Source organism: Monodelphis domestica, chromosome 1 (assembly GCF_027887165.1).
Source record: "Monodelphis domestica isolate mMonDom1 chromosome 1, mMonDom1.pri, whole genome shotgun sequence".
NCBI lineage: Eukaryota > Metazoa > Chordata > Mammalia > Didelphimorphia > Didelphidae > Monodelphis > Monodelphis domestica.
This window is the reverse complement of record NC_077227.1, coordinates 516,551,402-516,565,838: the sequence shown is the minus strand read 5'-3', so window position 1 is coordinate 516,565,838 and position 14,437 is coordinate 516,551,402. Positions and strand designations below refer to the sequence as shown.

General features: G+C 42.4%; 1 protein-coding gene and 1 long non-coding RNA gene across 5 annotated transcripts in view; one reads left to right on the top strand and one right to left on the bottom strand.

Annotated features, from left to right (window-relative positions):
• Window positions 1-14,437, bottom strand: part of TCF23 (transcription factor 23) — a 67,129-nt gene that overhangs the window by 10,015 nt on the left and 42,677 nt on the right. For 3 of the 4 annotated variants that reach the window (XR_008915466.1, XR_008915468.1, XR_008915467.1), the window contains one exon: window positions 12,545-12,629. Coding sequence is in view for 1 of the 4 variants with exons in the window: in XM_001380350.4 (XP_001380387.1) it covers window positions 254-469 (216 nt within the window). In the remaining 3 variants the exon portion in view is untranslated. Of the gene's footprint in view, window positions 1-253; window positions 695-12,544; window positions 12,630-14,437 lie in introns of those variants that run through there. The other variant, XM_001380350.4, reaches the window with a different exon arrangement.
• LOC130456499 (uncharacterized) lies at window positions 707-4,468 on the top strand. The gene is made up of 2 exons (XR_008915470.1): window positions 707-2,722; window positions 4,138-4,468. It is a non-coding gene; the product is annotated as an uncharacterized LOC130456499 (long non-coding RNA).

Here is a 14,437-nt window from a genome sequence, read left to right as displayed (position 1 = left end):
CCCAAGACCTAGACCTTAAACTCAAAGAGATCCAATGACCCCAGTTCTAGGAGAGAAGTATCAGCATTAGATCAGCTCCAGCCCTCAAACATGGCGCCTCACCTTTGATAGAGCTGCCACCATCCTGACATACTCTCTACATGGAGACTCTCCATTCTACTCCCACCCCCTTTATCTCAATCAGTTATATCTTCCCTTGGCCCTGGTGGGTCAAGCCTTTGTAGAGGTTCTTTAGGGATGTCCTTTCTCTTACCCTGCCAACGGCCAAGCTCCTGGCTCTGGGACTATGGATGGCGGGACCAGGTCTGCTCCATCTCTGGCTGCCCCAGCTAGTCTCTCCCCATAGTCCCTGTTTCGCCTTCATCAGGCGGCTCCTCTTCCTGTCAGTGCCCAGTGCCAGCCCAGATCCGCTGTTGTGGCCCCCCAGTCCAGGCATCTCTGGAGAAGTCCTGGCTTCTCTCTGTGTCATGTCACCCTGCTGAGATGGGGTGCTGCCCACAGGACAGGGAAGCAGCTCCTGTGTGGGCCCCTGGGCTGTGGCTGGCCGCAGCTAGATGGTCAGCTGGCCAGGAGTGTCTTTATCTGTGGGAGCTGGTGCCAACTCGGCCCTGCTCCACTCCTTGCTCTGGGAAAACCGCCCACCCAGCCCATCCCCCTCAAAAACCTCCTGCTTGCCTTGCACCCCAGCCTGGGCAGGGGGAGGACATTGTGGGCTGAGGGTGGGGGGAAGGGAGGAAAGGGAGGGAAGAGGGTGATGTCTATTGGGAGTGGCTAGGCACTGGGAGGGAACCCATGCTGAGGAAGGCTGCAGGGTAGATGGAAACTGAAATCTATTCCCCTTAGTCAGGCCCCACTCTGAAAGAATTCTTGTAGTGGCCTTGGGAACTCAATTTTGGGACACCAGTCCAGCTTGCTGGAGTTCAAGTAGAGACTACTAAGACCCAACTCCTCCCCAACAACAACAACAATAAAATCCATCTAGTCCCTGTGAAAATGGCTACTGAGAAAGTTCATCTATCTCCCTTTTCAGTAAGAGTGCTTCTTCTCCCTAATCTCCAAGACTCAACAAATATTTACTAAGTTATTATGTACAGAGCTCTGAACTAAGTATATAGTTTATAAGTACAGAGACAAAACTGAAACTACTCTTCCCTTCAAGGAACTTCCCTGGCTAGAAGGGAGAGGGAGAAGTGACAGTTGCACAGATAAGTACAAGTTTGGGAATCAAGGGGTCCAAGATGAAATCTAGACAAAATACACAGAGAATATTTTGGGAGAGAAGAGTTAGATCTCAGAAGACTACATGGAAGAGTTGGTTTGAAAGAAAATAAGTCTTCTGGAAGAGTCGACTGGAGAGAAAATTCATTCCAGATATGGGGAAGGACGGTGGTGGATGCATTCCAGGTAAATGTCTGAATGTAGGAGATGAATTCAATGTGGGCATGAAATCAGGGAACAGATAATAATAGTCCAGTATGGCTAGAATGTTGAGTATAGAAAAGGGAGAGATGGGAAATGAGGATAGAAAGATAGATTGAAGAGAGATTATAAAGGTCCTTCTAGAAGCTACAAAAAGCCTCTAGGAGATTTTTGTGTAGATGAATGACACAGCTATTCTCAAACCTTGAGAAGGGTGAAGGATGGATTGAAAAGGGAAGAGTCTGGATTTAGGGAAAACAATCAGAAGGTTCTTGCAATAATCTTGGTAAGTGATAATAACGAGGTCCTGAACTAGAGTGGTGGCCATGGAAGTTGAAATGGGAGTAGAGACAAAAGATATTGTGAATAAAGAATCTACAAGACTTGATAAATGATTAAATATGGGAGTTCAAGCAACTCAGGTAGTGGTGCCCTCCACAGAAATGAGGAATTTTAGAGAAGGGAGGGGCAGGTTTGGGAGTATAATGATGAGTTCCATTTTAGACATATTGAATTTGCGGTACCAGCAGGCAGTTGGTGATAAAAGGACCAGCATTTAGAAAAGAGATTAGGGTTGGAAATATAGATTAGGGGTCACCTGCATAGTGGTAAAAATTGAAAGTACTAGAAGTTATGGAACTCGCCAAGGGAATGTGGAGAGTGAAGAGGAAAAAGGACCAGGAAGGAACTTTGAGAGACACCCACACTCAGGGACTGAAAGATGGATGGTGAACCAGGAAAGCAGACAGAGAAACAGCCTGATAGGCAGGAAAACTAGGAGAAAGAAGAGTATCCAGGTTGAAGGGTTAACAGTATCAAAAGTGTAGATGTCAAAGATGTGGAGGACTGAGATAAGGCCCTTGGATTTGGCAGTAAAGATCATCTATGGCCTTGGGAGGTGGTTTCAGTAGAAACTGATTAGAAGGGAGATTTGCAGGGATAGAGAAGCAGATATGTGGTGAGGAAGTAGAAGCTGAGAGTGTAGCTAACTTTCTAGGAGTTGAACAGGAAGAGAAAGATATAGGAAAATGCCCTAAGGAGATAGAAAGGTCACATAAAGGTTTCCTAGCTTCCTCCTTTGGGCACACAGCCACCATCACCCAAACTAGAGCCCAGTCATGAGGATTAGGTTTAATATTACTGTACTTTGCAGTCCAAAGGTCCTTTCTCTCACAGTGCCTGATTCAAAAAAGGAACTAAGAAAATAATCCCTGGTATTTAAAATCCTCTGTAATCTTTCATTCCCCCAAAAGGTGCAAGAATCAACAAGAAGAAATTTCAGTCTAGACCTGCTTCTCCCCAAGTGAGTGAAATAGTTCTGGGAAGGTTGGAAGGAAATACTCAGCACTGTAAAGAAATGAGGAATAGGATTATTGTATAAATTGTTCCTCTGAACAGAGGAATTAAAAACCTAAGAGAAAGGGCAGGTAGGTGGCTCTCTGAATAGAAGGCCAGACCTGGAGACAGGAAGTCCTTGGTTTAAATCTGTTCTCAAGACACTTCCTAGCTGGGTGACCCTGGGCAAGTCACTTAACCCCAATTGCCTAGCTCTTACTGCTCTTCTGCCTTGGAGCCAATACACAGTATTAATTCTGTTAACGTTAGAAAAAACACAGAACTATCAAATAGTCAGGAAAACCAAGTCTTTAATCAGGAGAGAGATGGTGTTCAATATTTAGGCCTCTACACAGAGTCATGTGCTCAAAACCAGAGAGCTGGAAGGCCCTTGCACTCTGGCACAGTATCCCTGGGAGTATCACTGACTGAGATGACATCTCCAAGGAACCATGGAATTTGGGGAACTTATATACCTCTTGGGGAACTGGGGACTGGGGAGTATAGCTTTATAATGGCTACAAAGAAATGAGAAGTTCAAGACAGCACTATCTGGGAGAGGTTGATATTTTACAGTGGACAGAAAAGGGAAAGATTCAGTCAAGGGCTAGACTACTTTGGAAAAGGCTTTGATACAAAGGGAGAAACTACGAGGACAAAAGGGTATTTAACATCTGATTGAATCTGCTAGCCCACCTAACAGGGACCACCAAGTACTTTAAGGTCTATTGTTAGTCTGAAACTCTTAGTCTGGGATCTCCCTGGGAGAAACTCTCATGTGACAAGGTCAAATTTGGGGTTTCTAGATTTCAAGTTGCTACAAATTTGGGGTTTCTAGATTTCAAGTTAACAATTCTAAGATAGAAGGTAAGGATTTTAAGAGAAAACAAATAAATCCCCCCAAAACCCAAGATAGCAAAGAATTGGATATTGAAGAGTTGTACATCAATTGGGTAATAGTGGAACATGTTATAGTATAGTCTATTTAAGGAATACTGTTGTGTATAAGAAATGACAAACAGGATGATTTCAGAAAATTCTGGAAAGACTTACATAAACTGATGCAAAGTGAAGCAAGCAGAACCATTATTTTTTGATGAATAACTAAATGACCTAGATATTCTCAGCAATGCAGTGATTCAAGACAATGTCAGGGATTCGTGATGAAAAATGCCATCTACCCTCAGAGAAGAAACTGAGTCTGAACACAACCTGAAACATGGAATATGGAAAAATGTTTTACATGTTTATGACATGGGCACTGTACCCCCAGAAACCCAGGCCAACTATTATCAGGGAAAACTCCTTTGCCCTTGCATCCTTGTGACTCTTAACCTAGAAACACCCAATGACCTGAGATGTTTACCCTCTTTTGTCTTCTAGATTTAAGGTGGACAAAGAAATGAATCTTTATGCCTCCAGGCAGGCCCCAGTCAGATGACCATCCCACCCCACCAAATGCCTGAGGAACTAACACTCACTCTAGTCTTGTCCACACCAGGACCTAGCATCTAAAGTGTATATAAACCCCAGAACTGATGTCATCCGGGGGACAGCCTCTCCATCCATGCTGTCCCCATGGAGGAACAGCCTTTCCTTTCATGCTGTCCTCCCAGGGAACTGCTCCCCACAATGCTGTTCTACCTTGCTATCCTCCTGGCCACTCTCAACATTACTTTCTAAATTAATAAATCTCTTTTTGTTTTTAAGTGAAGTTTGGAGTCATTGCATGCTTGCAAAAGGTATCCTTCCCAAACTCAAAAGGGTATCCTTCCATACCCATAACATTTACACATTTAAAATCTTTATCAGATTGCTTACTAAGGGGAAAGGGATTGCAGGGAGGAGAGAGGGCAGGGAAAGTATAGGAAAGAAGGGTCAGAAGAAAGGAGAGAATTTGAAGCTCAAAACATAAAAAAACTTTTAGAAAACAAATGTTTAAAAAATTGTTTTTACATTGTCAACTAGAAAAAACACAGAACTATTAAATAGTCTTTAATCAAGGGAAAAGGGGTTAACGCTACTAATACAACAACAGAGCTGCTTTCCAAGACTGTACAGAGTCAAGATGCCCTGGTCACCAGCCCCTGGGAGTGCCACCGACTCAGGATGGACTCTGAGGAACAAAAGAACTTGGGGAACTTATATACCACTCTAGGTGACCTTGGGGCTTTAGGATTTAGGACAGTTGATTGACTTTACAATGGTAAGAAAGGAAAATGAAGAGTTCCAGACAGGAATAATAGTGAGGGGCTGATGCCCCACAATGGACACAAAAGGGAAAGACTCAGCCTAGGGCTGGGTCACCTTGGTCCTGGACCTTAGCCTAGGGGGAAGAAACCATTGGGACAAAAGGGATGTTCAATATTGGATGGGATTAGCTGTTCTCACCCAAACTACCAGGAAGTTCACTGTCTGGTGAAGAGAGACCTTCCCTCAGGGGGAAACTCTCCTGTGACAAGGTCAAAACCTGGGGTTTCTATACTCAAAACTAAATAAACTGGGGATCTCTAGATTTCCATGTTGACAACATGTAATAGGAGAAAAAAAATTATTTAAAAAACAGCCCAAGAGCCTGAAGTGTCTGTGGTCCCACAGCAGATAAATATAGATCTTCATGCTAGGCAGTCAGTCCAGAGAAGAGATCTAGAGATACCAGAAGGACAGCACAACATTTTAGATAAAGGTTACCCTTCACGTAAGGTAGAGCAGTCTCTTTCCCTCCCACCTTGTTCCCTTCCCCCCCATCCTCTCTCTTTTTCTTTCTCCATCCTCTTCCTCCTTTCTGCCCCTCTCCCCTCAACCCACCCTAGGGACTTTAGGCCAGAGCCTAGGATCTGCTTGGCCTAGAAATTTGGCCTGAATTACAACATGGACAATGAATTTAAAACATAAGTTTGTAAGCCCTTAAGTCTCAGGAGAAGGAATGGATATTGGAGAGATTTCTACTTTCTTCCTCAGACTCTGACTACAGAGGCTACAAAAACATTTGGGCTCCCCTGATTACAGGCCCTTAAGTAGAGTTCACATTAGACACACTGGGTCACTAGCTATTTGAATTTCCTGGACAGGAATAATTTTATTGATAGTTTTCTTTACCTTTCTTGGTAAAAAGGGAAGTTGTGAGTTCTCTGTTGCTGCTGTGAATTGTCCACATGGAATCTAGAGACCCCCAAACTTGTAGCCCAGTAAGATCTGATGACCCTCAGGTTAGTTACCTTGAAGGTGAAAGCCTCAAGTTTGACCTTGTCACATAAGAGTCTCCCTGAGGGAAAGTCCAACTTCAGGAGTCTCAGACTAACAATAGATCTTAAAGTAGTTTAAGTAGTAGTAGTGGTAGTCTCTCAGTGATGGAGAATGACGATTGTCTTTGTGCAGTTTCATCTGCGGTGTACCCTCATGTGGCTTTGGAGCCCAAAGGCTGAGGTGCACAGTTTGTGGCACATGGGGCCTGGGACGCCAGTTGTTACGGGAGGTGCAGTTATGGCCTGGTGTCGGCGTTCACGGGCAGAAGAAGGTGTATCCAGAGGTGGGTTCGCTGAGTGATCCCTCTTCTGGTAAGTGTGTTTCGCTTAAGGCTGCGATGTCGATGTTATATCGCGCCAATTCTCTACCTATTAGAGCTGTTCTTCTCTCAGGTCTTGGGGTATTCTCTCTGTCAAGTAATGTTCTGATGTTTCATGCTCCTAGTAGGAGTTTCTTTGCATTATGTTTTCTTTGACTTCGACTGCTTAAAGGGATGACCCGCCAGACGCGGTGTGCTGACCGGGTGTTTGTAGGGCAGGCAATGTTTGGGACACCTTTTCTAGTCCCCTCCCTTGATTAGGGTGAGCAGTGCTGTCCTAGAGAGGGCTGCTCAGTCGCCCAGGATGCTGCTAAACGACTCTGCTGCCTGGGTACAGGGCCGAACGACCACTGGTCTGTGGGCTGCCTACGTGCAGGATCGTGACTACAACTGCCAGTGGTCACCTCCACCTGTTGCGTCGTCACTCCCCCATCGCCGCAGGTCTTGAAGAGGGTGGACGGGGCTAGGATAGATGAGTGTGCACAAAGATACTTGTGTGTGAGAGAGATTTAAGTGGAAAAGTCGATGCACAGAGACAGTCCCACTCTCTCGGCGTTGGAAGCCTGGGTCCAGTGGCACGAAAAATTGTTACGTCTGGAGATTTCCTCAGCTGCATTGGATGGCCGTGTTGTCTTTTGTGCTCCAACATGCCCTAAGCACTCCACAGTGCTTCCTCTCAGCTGTTGAACCAAAGTAGTTTAAGTGGGAATGACTAAGCCCATCAAGTGCTAAGTATCTCTTTTTGTCCCAATGGTTTCTCCCCTCTGGTCAAAGTCCTTTACCTAGGTAGCTCAGCCCTCTGGCTGGATCTTTCCCTTTTGTGTCCATTGTAAAGCATCAGCCCCTCACTGTTATTCCTGTCTGAGACGCCTCATTTTTTTTTGTTACCATTGTAAAGTCAATCAACTATCCTCTCTCATCCTTAGTCTACAGTTCCCCTAAAAAGGTATTTAAGCTTCCCAATTTTAATGGCTCTTTGGAGTTTTTCATCTAAGTGGTGGGACTCCCAGGGGTCTGTGACCAGAGCAGTGCAGAGTCTAGAGCAGCAGTTCTCAACCTCTCAATTTGTAGCAATGAGAAGACATAATGCATTATCAGGTATTTACATTCTGAATCATAACTGTAGCAAAATTACAGTTTTGAAGTAGCCACCAAAATAAATTTTTGGTTTGGGGTCACTGCAACATGATGAACTGTATTGCGGGGTCACGGCATTAGAAAAGTTGAGAACCGCTGTTCTAGAGACTCTGCGACAACAGTTTGTGGTGCACAACTCTGTGAGGAGGCCTAATAATTTAAGTACCCCTTTCCCCCTAATTAAAAAGTGGTTTGTATGACTATTTAATAGTACTGTGTTTTTTTCCAGTTTAACAAAATGGATGGACATGGCAGACTTCTCACCTGAGCTGTATTTAGCTATTCAGAAATCTTTTAAATTCTTATTTTATGTAGTAAAATGTATTCTGAAGCATAACATGAAGGGATTTTCCTTTTGGGTCATAGAAAACTGGGGAAGAGCACATTGTGGGGAAAATTCTTTTAGCAGAAGCACCAATAAGAGAAACAAAGTCTCCATGCCAAAAATAAATAGGTTTATTGAGAAAGGAAGGGTCTCACAATAAAGCCAGACTCTGGTCAAGACCAAAGACCCAGAGCTGAATGAGATGGCCTCCATTATACCCAAAGAATATCATAATTTATATAGTAGTTTAAAAACAACCCAAGACAACTTATATACTGACAACTGGGTTTTCAGAAATCCCAGATTTGCCCCTGTCTCCTGCCCTGAGGGAAGTCCCAGACTCATGGTTAAGACTGACATTAGACCTTAAAATACTTCATGATTCCATTTTAGATAAGATTTGCATTCAATAAAATCTTAGGTATCCTTTTTGCTTTAGTAGTCTCTCCCATTGTATCAAAGTCCTCTCCCTGGTAGCCCAGCCTTAGGCTGGACCCTTTCCTTTAGTGTTCATTATAAAACATCTGGCCCTCCCTGAGAATCCTGTTTTGGTCTTCATTTCCTTGTAGCCATGGTAAAGACAATCAGTCATATACTTCCCTATCCTTAGTTCCCCCAAAAGGTACATTAACATCCCCAAGTTCTATTATTCTTTGGAGAATCATCTCTAGAATGATGATTCTCATAGAGATACGGTTCCCAGAGTCCCAGAGCCCTTGGCTTTGTGTGGTTTTAGGTGCTTGACTCTGTGTGGTGGTTGAATATTGAACACTATATAATTGAAAATCTGTTACCCCCCCAAAAAAAGAACTACATTTCCCAGGAGCACACTGACTTCCTGTCCTTATGTACTTCCTGTATACAGGGGTGTATGGGGTGCTCAGGGAGGGGTAGTATCTCTGGTATGGAGGGCTTCCTGCCCTCCTAGGGCAGCTCTCCAGCCTCTGACCCTCACCTGACACCCAGCTCTCACTTGTGGCTCCCAGTAGCTGCTAGCATGTGGCAGCAGCCACACCCCGGGCAACGGCTTCAACAGGCCGGCCAAACCTTGTGAGGGTAGCCATTGGGTCATCGCAGACCCCTGGTGAACTAGGGCTTTGCTCACCCAGCATGTGAAGACTGCTTCGGCTGAACAGATGGAAGAAACCAATAAGAAGGTTCAACGGCTGAGATGGCAATGCAGCAAAGCACTGTGAAGTGCTTAGGGCGTGTTGGAGCACAAAAGACAACACGGCCATCCAATGCAGCTGAGGAAGTCTCCAGGTGTAAGGATTTTTCGTGCCACTGGACCCAGGCTTCCAACGCCGAGAGAGTGGGACTGTCTCTGTGCATCGACTTTTCCACTTAAATCTCCTTCACACACAAGTGTCTTTGTGCACACTCATCTATACACCATAGATAAAAACGCACAAAGATAGTCATCATCCTCGGTTACCGAGAGACTACTACTACTAGACAGGGGATATTGGGCAAGGACGTGAAGGGTCCTGCCTCCTTTTGGCCCTGTCAGGGAGCATGGCAGTGATTTTGAAATGGCTAATTAGCCATGGGCACGTGGTCTTTATTTTGTATCTTCTTTATCCCTTGATTTCTAATGATCATTAATAAATCTCTAAAAATATAATACTTTTATTAGAGACTAATTTTAATTTTTACAACACCATCTCTTTCCTGATTAAAGGTTTGGTTTTGCTGACTACTTTTGTAGTTTTGTGTTTTTCCAAGGTAACAATACCATGTTAAAAATAGAGATGCAGAAGTAATGTTTTATTGGTTGAAGCAGTCAGGAAATATTTCTTATTGGTAGAAAAAGTCATTTGCTGGACAAGGGGGAGTGGGAGGAGGGTCCTAAACCCTACTTTCCAAGACCATCATGTGATTAATGTATACCAGGGTGGAGGAGAGAGTTACTGAGCCTTGAGAGAAAAGACAATCATGTGATGCTAAGAAGGTTAGGTTACAAGTTCAAGACCATATTCACTAAATGCTGAGTAACAATGATTAGCAAAAAACTAAAGTCTATGCTAACAATGATTAATTATATTAAAGCTGTTGTTTACTTAATTCAAACTTTAAAACTTACTACTAAAGCCATAAGGAGTATTATAATATTAATTCACTTCTGCTAACATTATTTAACTATCCTAAAATCACAACTATGATTTACTAAAGACTATTGCTAACATTAAAATCTAATCATTGTAAAAGGGGCTAGAGGATTTCTCACTCACAAAAAACAAAGGATTCTGGTTGGTCCCCGTATATCCTACTGTCTACTCCATCACAGCTATCTCAAAGAGAATTGACCACTGAGCAGTGTGTGTCCTACTCAGTAAATTATAAAGGGAGAGATAACTAAAGTAAGTTAGTGGAATAGGGACAAAATATGACCCAATTTGTAGTAAATTTATGAAATATATGTAAATTATTTTATACGTAAAACCCTCAACCAAGATGAGATGAACGTGGATCAAGGTAGGAGGTAGATGCTTTTGTATTGTTGATATAATTCTTGTTGTATACAAACAAATCAAAAATCTTTGATAAAAATTCTCTGGACAACTGTATCTTGGTTTATAATATTTATTAAATAATAAAAAGCAGGCCAAAGAAAGAAAAAGCACCAGCCACATGTTGCTGGCCACTCTCTTAGCAGGCTGTACAAGCCCCAACCCGAGCTCATACCTCCTAAGTCTTCTATTCCAAGAGAAGAAAGCTATTTCTTCTCCCTTCTGCCACTTTATACTTCTTATGAAGTTTCTTTCCTATGTATCTTTGATGGGAGGACCCAGACCTCAGTCCAAACAAGAGGCAGATCTTCTGGACCAACCATACAACCTCAACCATTTAGAATGTCTGCACAGGTGTTTGCAACTTTTCTCCAAATGGCTCATTTAATTGCTTCACCACCCAAAAGATTTGTTTACAGATAAACAAAAAACTTGTCCACCTTGCTTCAGCAAAGGGAGAGAAGCAAGTTCCTAGCTTCAGTCTGTTACAATTAAAATTGGTTGAGGGGCTTAAATTGTTGTAGATAAAAGAGTGGGAGCCATAAACTGTTATAATTAAAATGTTTGGGGGACAGGGAATATAGAACAATTATGAATATGCCCAAGGAAATGGGTTTTATAGAGATTTTAATTAACAATACAATGAGTAATCAAAGAAAGAGAGAGAGAGTAAGAAAGGAATAAGTGTGAAGGGCCTCAAGCCAATATGGCCTAGACCTGAGTCTTAAAAGAGAAATCAGTCAGTTTTTTAATACTCACCACAAGGTCTGACTAAACAAGGATACTAGTGACACCAGGCCAACGTCCTTCCTCAAAGAGTCTTCCAGCCAGAGATTGTTTCAAAGGGCCTCTCTCAAGGGCCTCCAGAGCTCCTACCCTAGAGGGACAGAGCCCCTCAGAGGAGCTCCTCAAGGAGCTTTCCTTCAGAATGAGATTTCCTCCAAGAGCATTTCTCCTCAAAGAGATCTATCTCCAAGGAAAGAGCCCTCAAGCATCAGTCCTCAAGGAAATGAGTCTCTCAGAATGAGATCCTCCAGAATGAGAATCAGAAATCGAGATCCCTGAATGAGATCCAATTAAGGGCAAAAATTTCCTCTGTCACCTCCCCTAAGTCCTTACATCTACCAATCACTGTAGATGTTTCTAAAGGACTGCCCATTTTGAATTCACAGCTGAGTAGTTTTAATCTCTTTAGTAAGTCAGAAAAAAATGCTGCTGTGTCGACAAATTTCATTAAGAAAAAACCTCTGAATAAGTTATCACCCTTTTAGGTTTAAGTAGTTTACAAGTTGCCCCACCTATATGTGTACCTAGCATCCCATTGTATCAATTTTAAAAACAGGCATGACTCAAAGAACTTCCTGTCCTTTCCATAAGCATGGGTCAAAGCACTTTCATTGTTCAGCAAGGAGTTTTCTGTCCTAAAGCAGTCTTAAGTAGGGTGGAGTAGGGATATTCCCAAGGCAAGGAGTTTTCACATTCAAGTAGAATTCTCACTATCTGCTAGGGAATTTTTTTAAGTAGAAGATTCCCCAATGGGGAAATTTCCAACATTCATAAGTCTGAGAAATTTTAAGGTTTACAGTCTTAAGACCAAACTTTTTTTTTTTAAACCAAAGGTTGTCTTGGAGTGCCAAGAAGTGGTTCATATTAATATTAACTTTCCATAATATACAGGGAAACTTCCTATATTTTCAAAAGCTAAAACATCAATCCTTTTCATGTGGAATGTACTAGTCCTCTACCCTCTACATGCAGGCTTCTAGACTTAGATAGCTTTTAGCATTACCAAAGAAAAGCCAAACAAAGAAGGGACTTATTAAAGAGAAAATGAAGATCTCTTCAATTCTTATGAAACAACTACTTGGCTAGGCTTGTCTTTTATTTAGCATTCCTCCTATTTTTCCCTCCTGAAAGGCACTAAAAAAGAAAAGTTTCTGTGATTTGTCCAGACCCAAGAGAATTATCATAAATAGTTTCATAAATATCAAACTTGCAGAATGGTGGGTAACAGTCTTCTGACACTAAGATCTGGGATACTCATTCAACCATCCCTGTGCATTCGGAGATCAGACAATCAGTGTTCAAATTGGACATAGCTGCCTGGATAGTCAGGGTACCAGGGAGAACTTTGGAATCCAGCAGAGGCAACCATGATGGCTCTGGATCTTGGAACTTTTTATCAGACACTAAAGGTCACCTGGAGGAAACAGAGACTGATATTACATGAGTTAGATAGGGAAAACTACTTACTGTGTGGAGGGACTATTATTTTCCCACTCAAAAACAAGGATTGTTTCCTTTCTGCTTTTGTCTTCTCAGTGCTGTCGATCTGGATCTGGAAAAACACAGAACCATGAAAGCAGTTATAAAACATCTTTAATTAGGAAAAGGGAGACAATGCTTTTATGACCACCACAGACTCATACACACACCACACAGAGTCAAGCTCTGAGACTCTGGGAACAAATTCCCCAGGGAAAACACCAAAAAACAGGAATTTCTATCCAACTACAGAGGTTTGGGTTCTATTTATACCTTAGAGCAGTGATGGCAAACCTTTTAGAGATGGAGTGCCTGCCCACTTCCTCCTCCTCTGAACAGGGCAGGGAGGACATGTTCCCATTGGCTGCTGGGCAGAGGAGCAGGGGAAGGGAGGAATGTCCTCAGGCACATGGAGAGGGGGAAGGGAACAGCTCCACCCCATGTTCCTATCCCTCTGGCTTTCTAGTAATGAACTCTGACTGCAGGTGTGCCCACAGAGAGGGCTCTGCTGCCCTTTTTATCATGCTTATGATAGGTTCCCCATCATAGCCTTAGGGAATATAACCAATGAGAAACAATTGGTTAAACTGGAGTTTGGGAAAGGGGTTGTAGCCTGAGGCCTAAATACAATAAAAGAAACTAAGAAAACACACAAAAAAAGGGTACTTGAGATTTGACTATCTTTGCCACTCCTATCCAGGATGTTCAATGGGTGCTGGATGGCCTATTGTTTAGTCTGAGACAAAGGTCAGTCTGGGAATTTTCTTGAAGGTGACTTCCAATGGGACAAAGGTAAATTTTGGGGTTTCATATAAACAAGGTTGTCAATACATAAACACATACTAAGACCTCATTTATCCTTAGTCAGTACAATTCAAGTATTTATTAAGTACCTACTATATGTCTACTGTAAAAAATAGACTCGAATACAGGACTACAATCCCCACAAGCCTTTGCTCCACTTCCCCAAAATGCTTTGTATTCTCACGGGAATTCTGAGGTGGGCCAAGATCAAGGAAGGATTTAAGCTGGTGGCAAAGGTTTTTGGGTCTCTCTCTTGGACTTCCATTTTGGAGCAGACATGGCTCTTTCCATAATGTAGGTGAGGTCTTGTCTAGGCCACTCTGGTCTAGGCATGATTTTTCTTATCCTGTATTTTCCTTAAACCTTAATCTTCAATAAACCTCATAAAAATATAATACTCCTTGCAGAGAGAAACTAATTTCTACCTGCCTCAATCTCCCCATATTCCTAAATTTTAACTGTTACACTACTGAGTATCCTGGATAAGAATGGTAAATATAGTCAAGTCTTAAGTATCTTTTTGTATTTTTATTATATTTAGGCCTCTCCCTGGTATCCTAATCTAGGATTATAACCTCTTTCCGTACCCTCTATGGTAATCAGACAGTTGTTTCTCTTTGGTTATAACCCATAAGGTATAACATAATCTCAAGTTCTTTGGTTCAATGGAAATTCCCATTCTTGGCATTTTCCCCAGAGATATAGTTTCCAGAGTCTAAGAGTTGGATGGCCATTGTCTCTTTTGACCTGATTAAAGTCAGGTTCTTTTGTAACTGCTTTGGTGGTTCTGTTTCTTCAGGTTGACATTGTTAAGGGTTAAATTTTGGGTAGGAGTTTGACAAGTGTTAAGAGAGCAGTTTGGTAAAACACAAAACACTTAGTTTATTTTGGGAAGAAGTTCAGATAGGAAATAGGAAGGAGGAAAATGAGAATATTACTCTAATATCTTATACCTATACCTAAAATCCCAAACCTAACTAAAATTTCTAAAAAACCCTAAATCTAACTATCTTTGAGGACAGGTTCTTCTGCCTGAGCCAGGTCTGGCCTAACTTAACTACACTATCTACCTAAAAT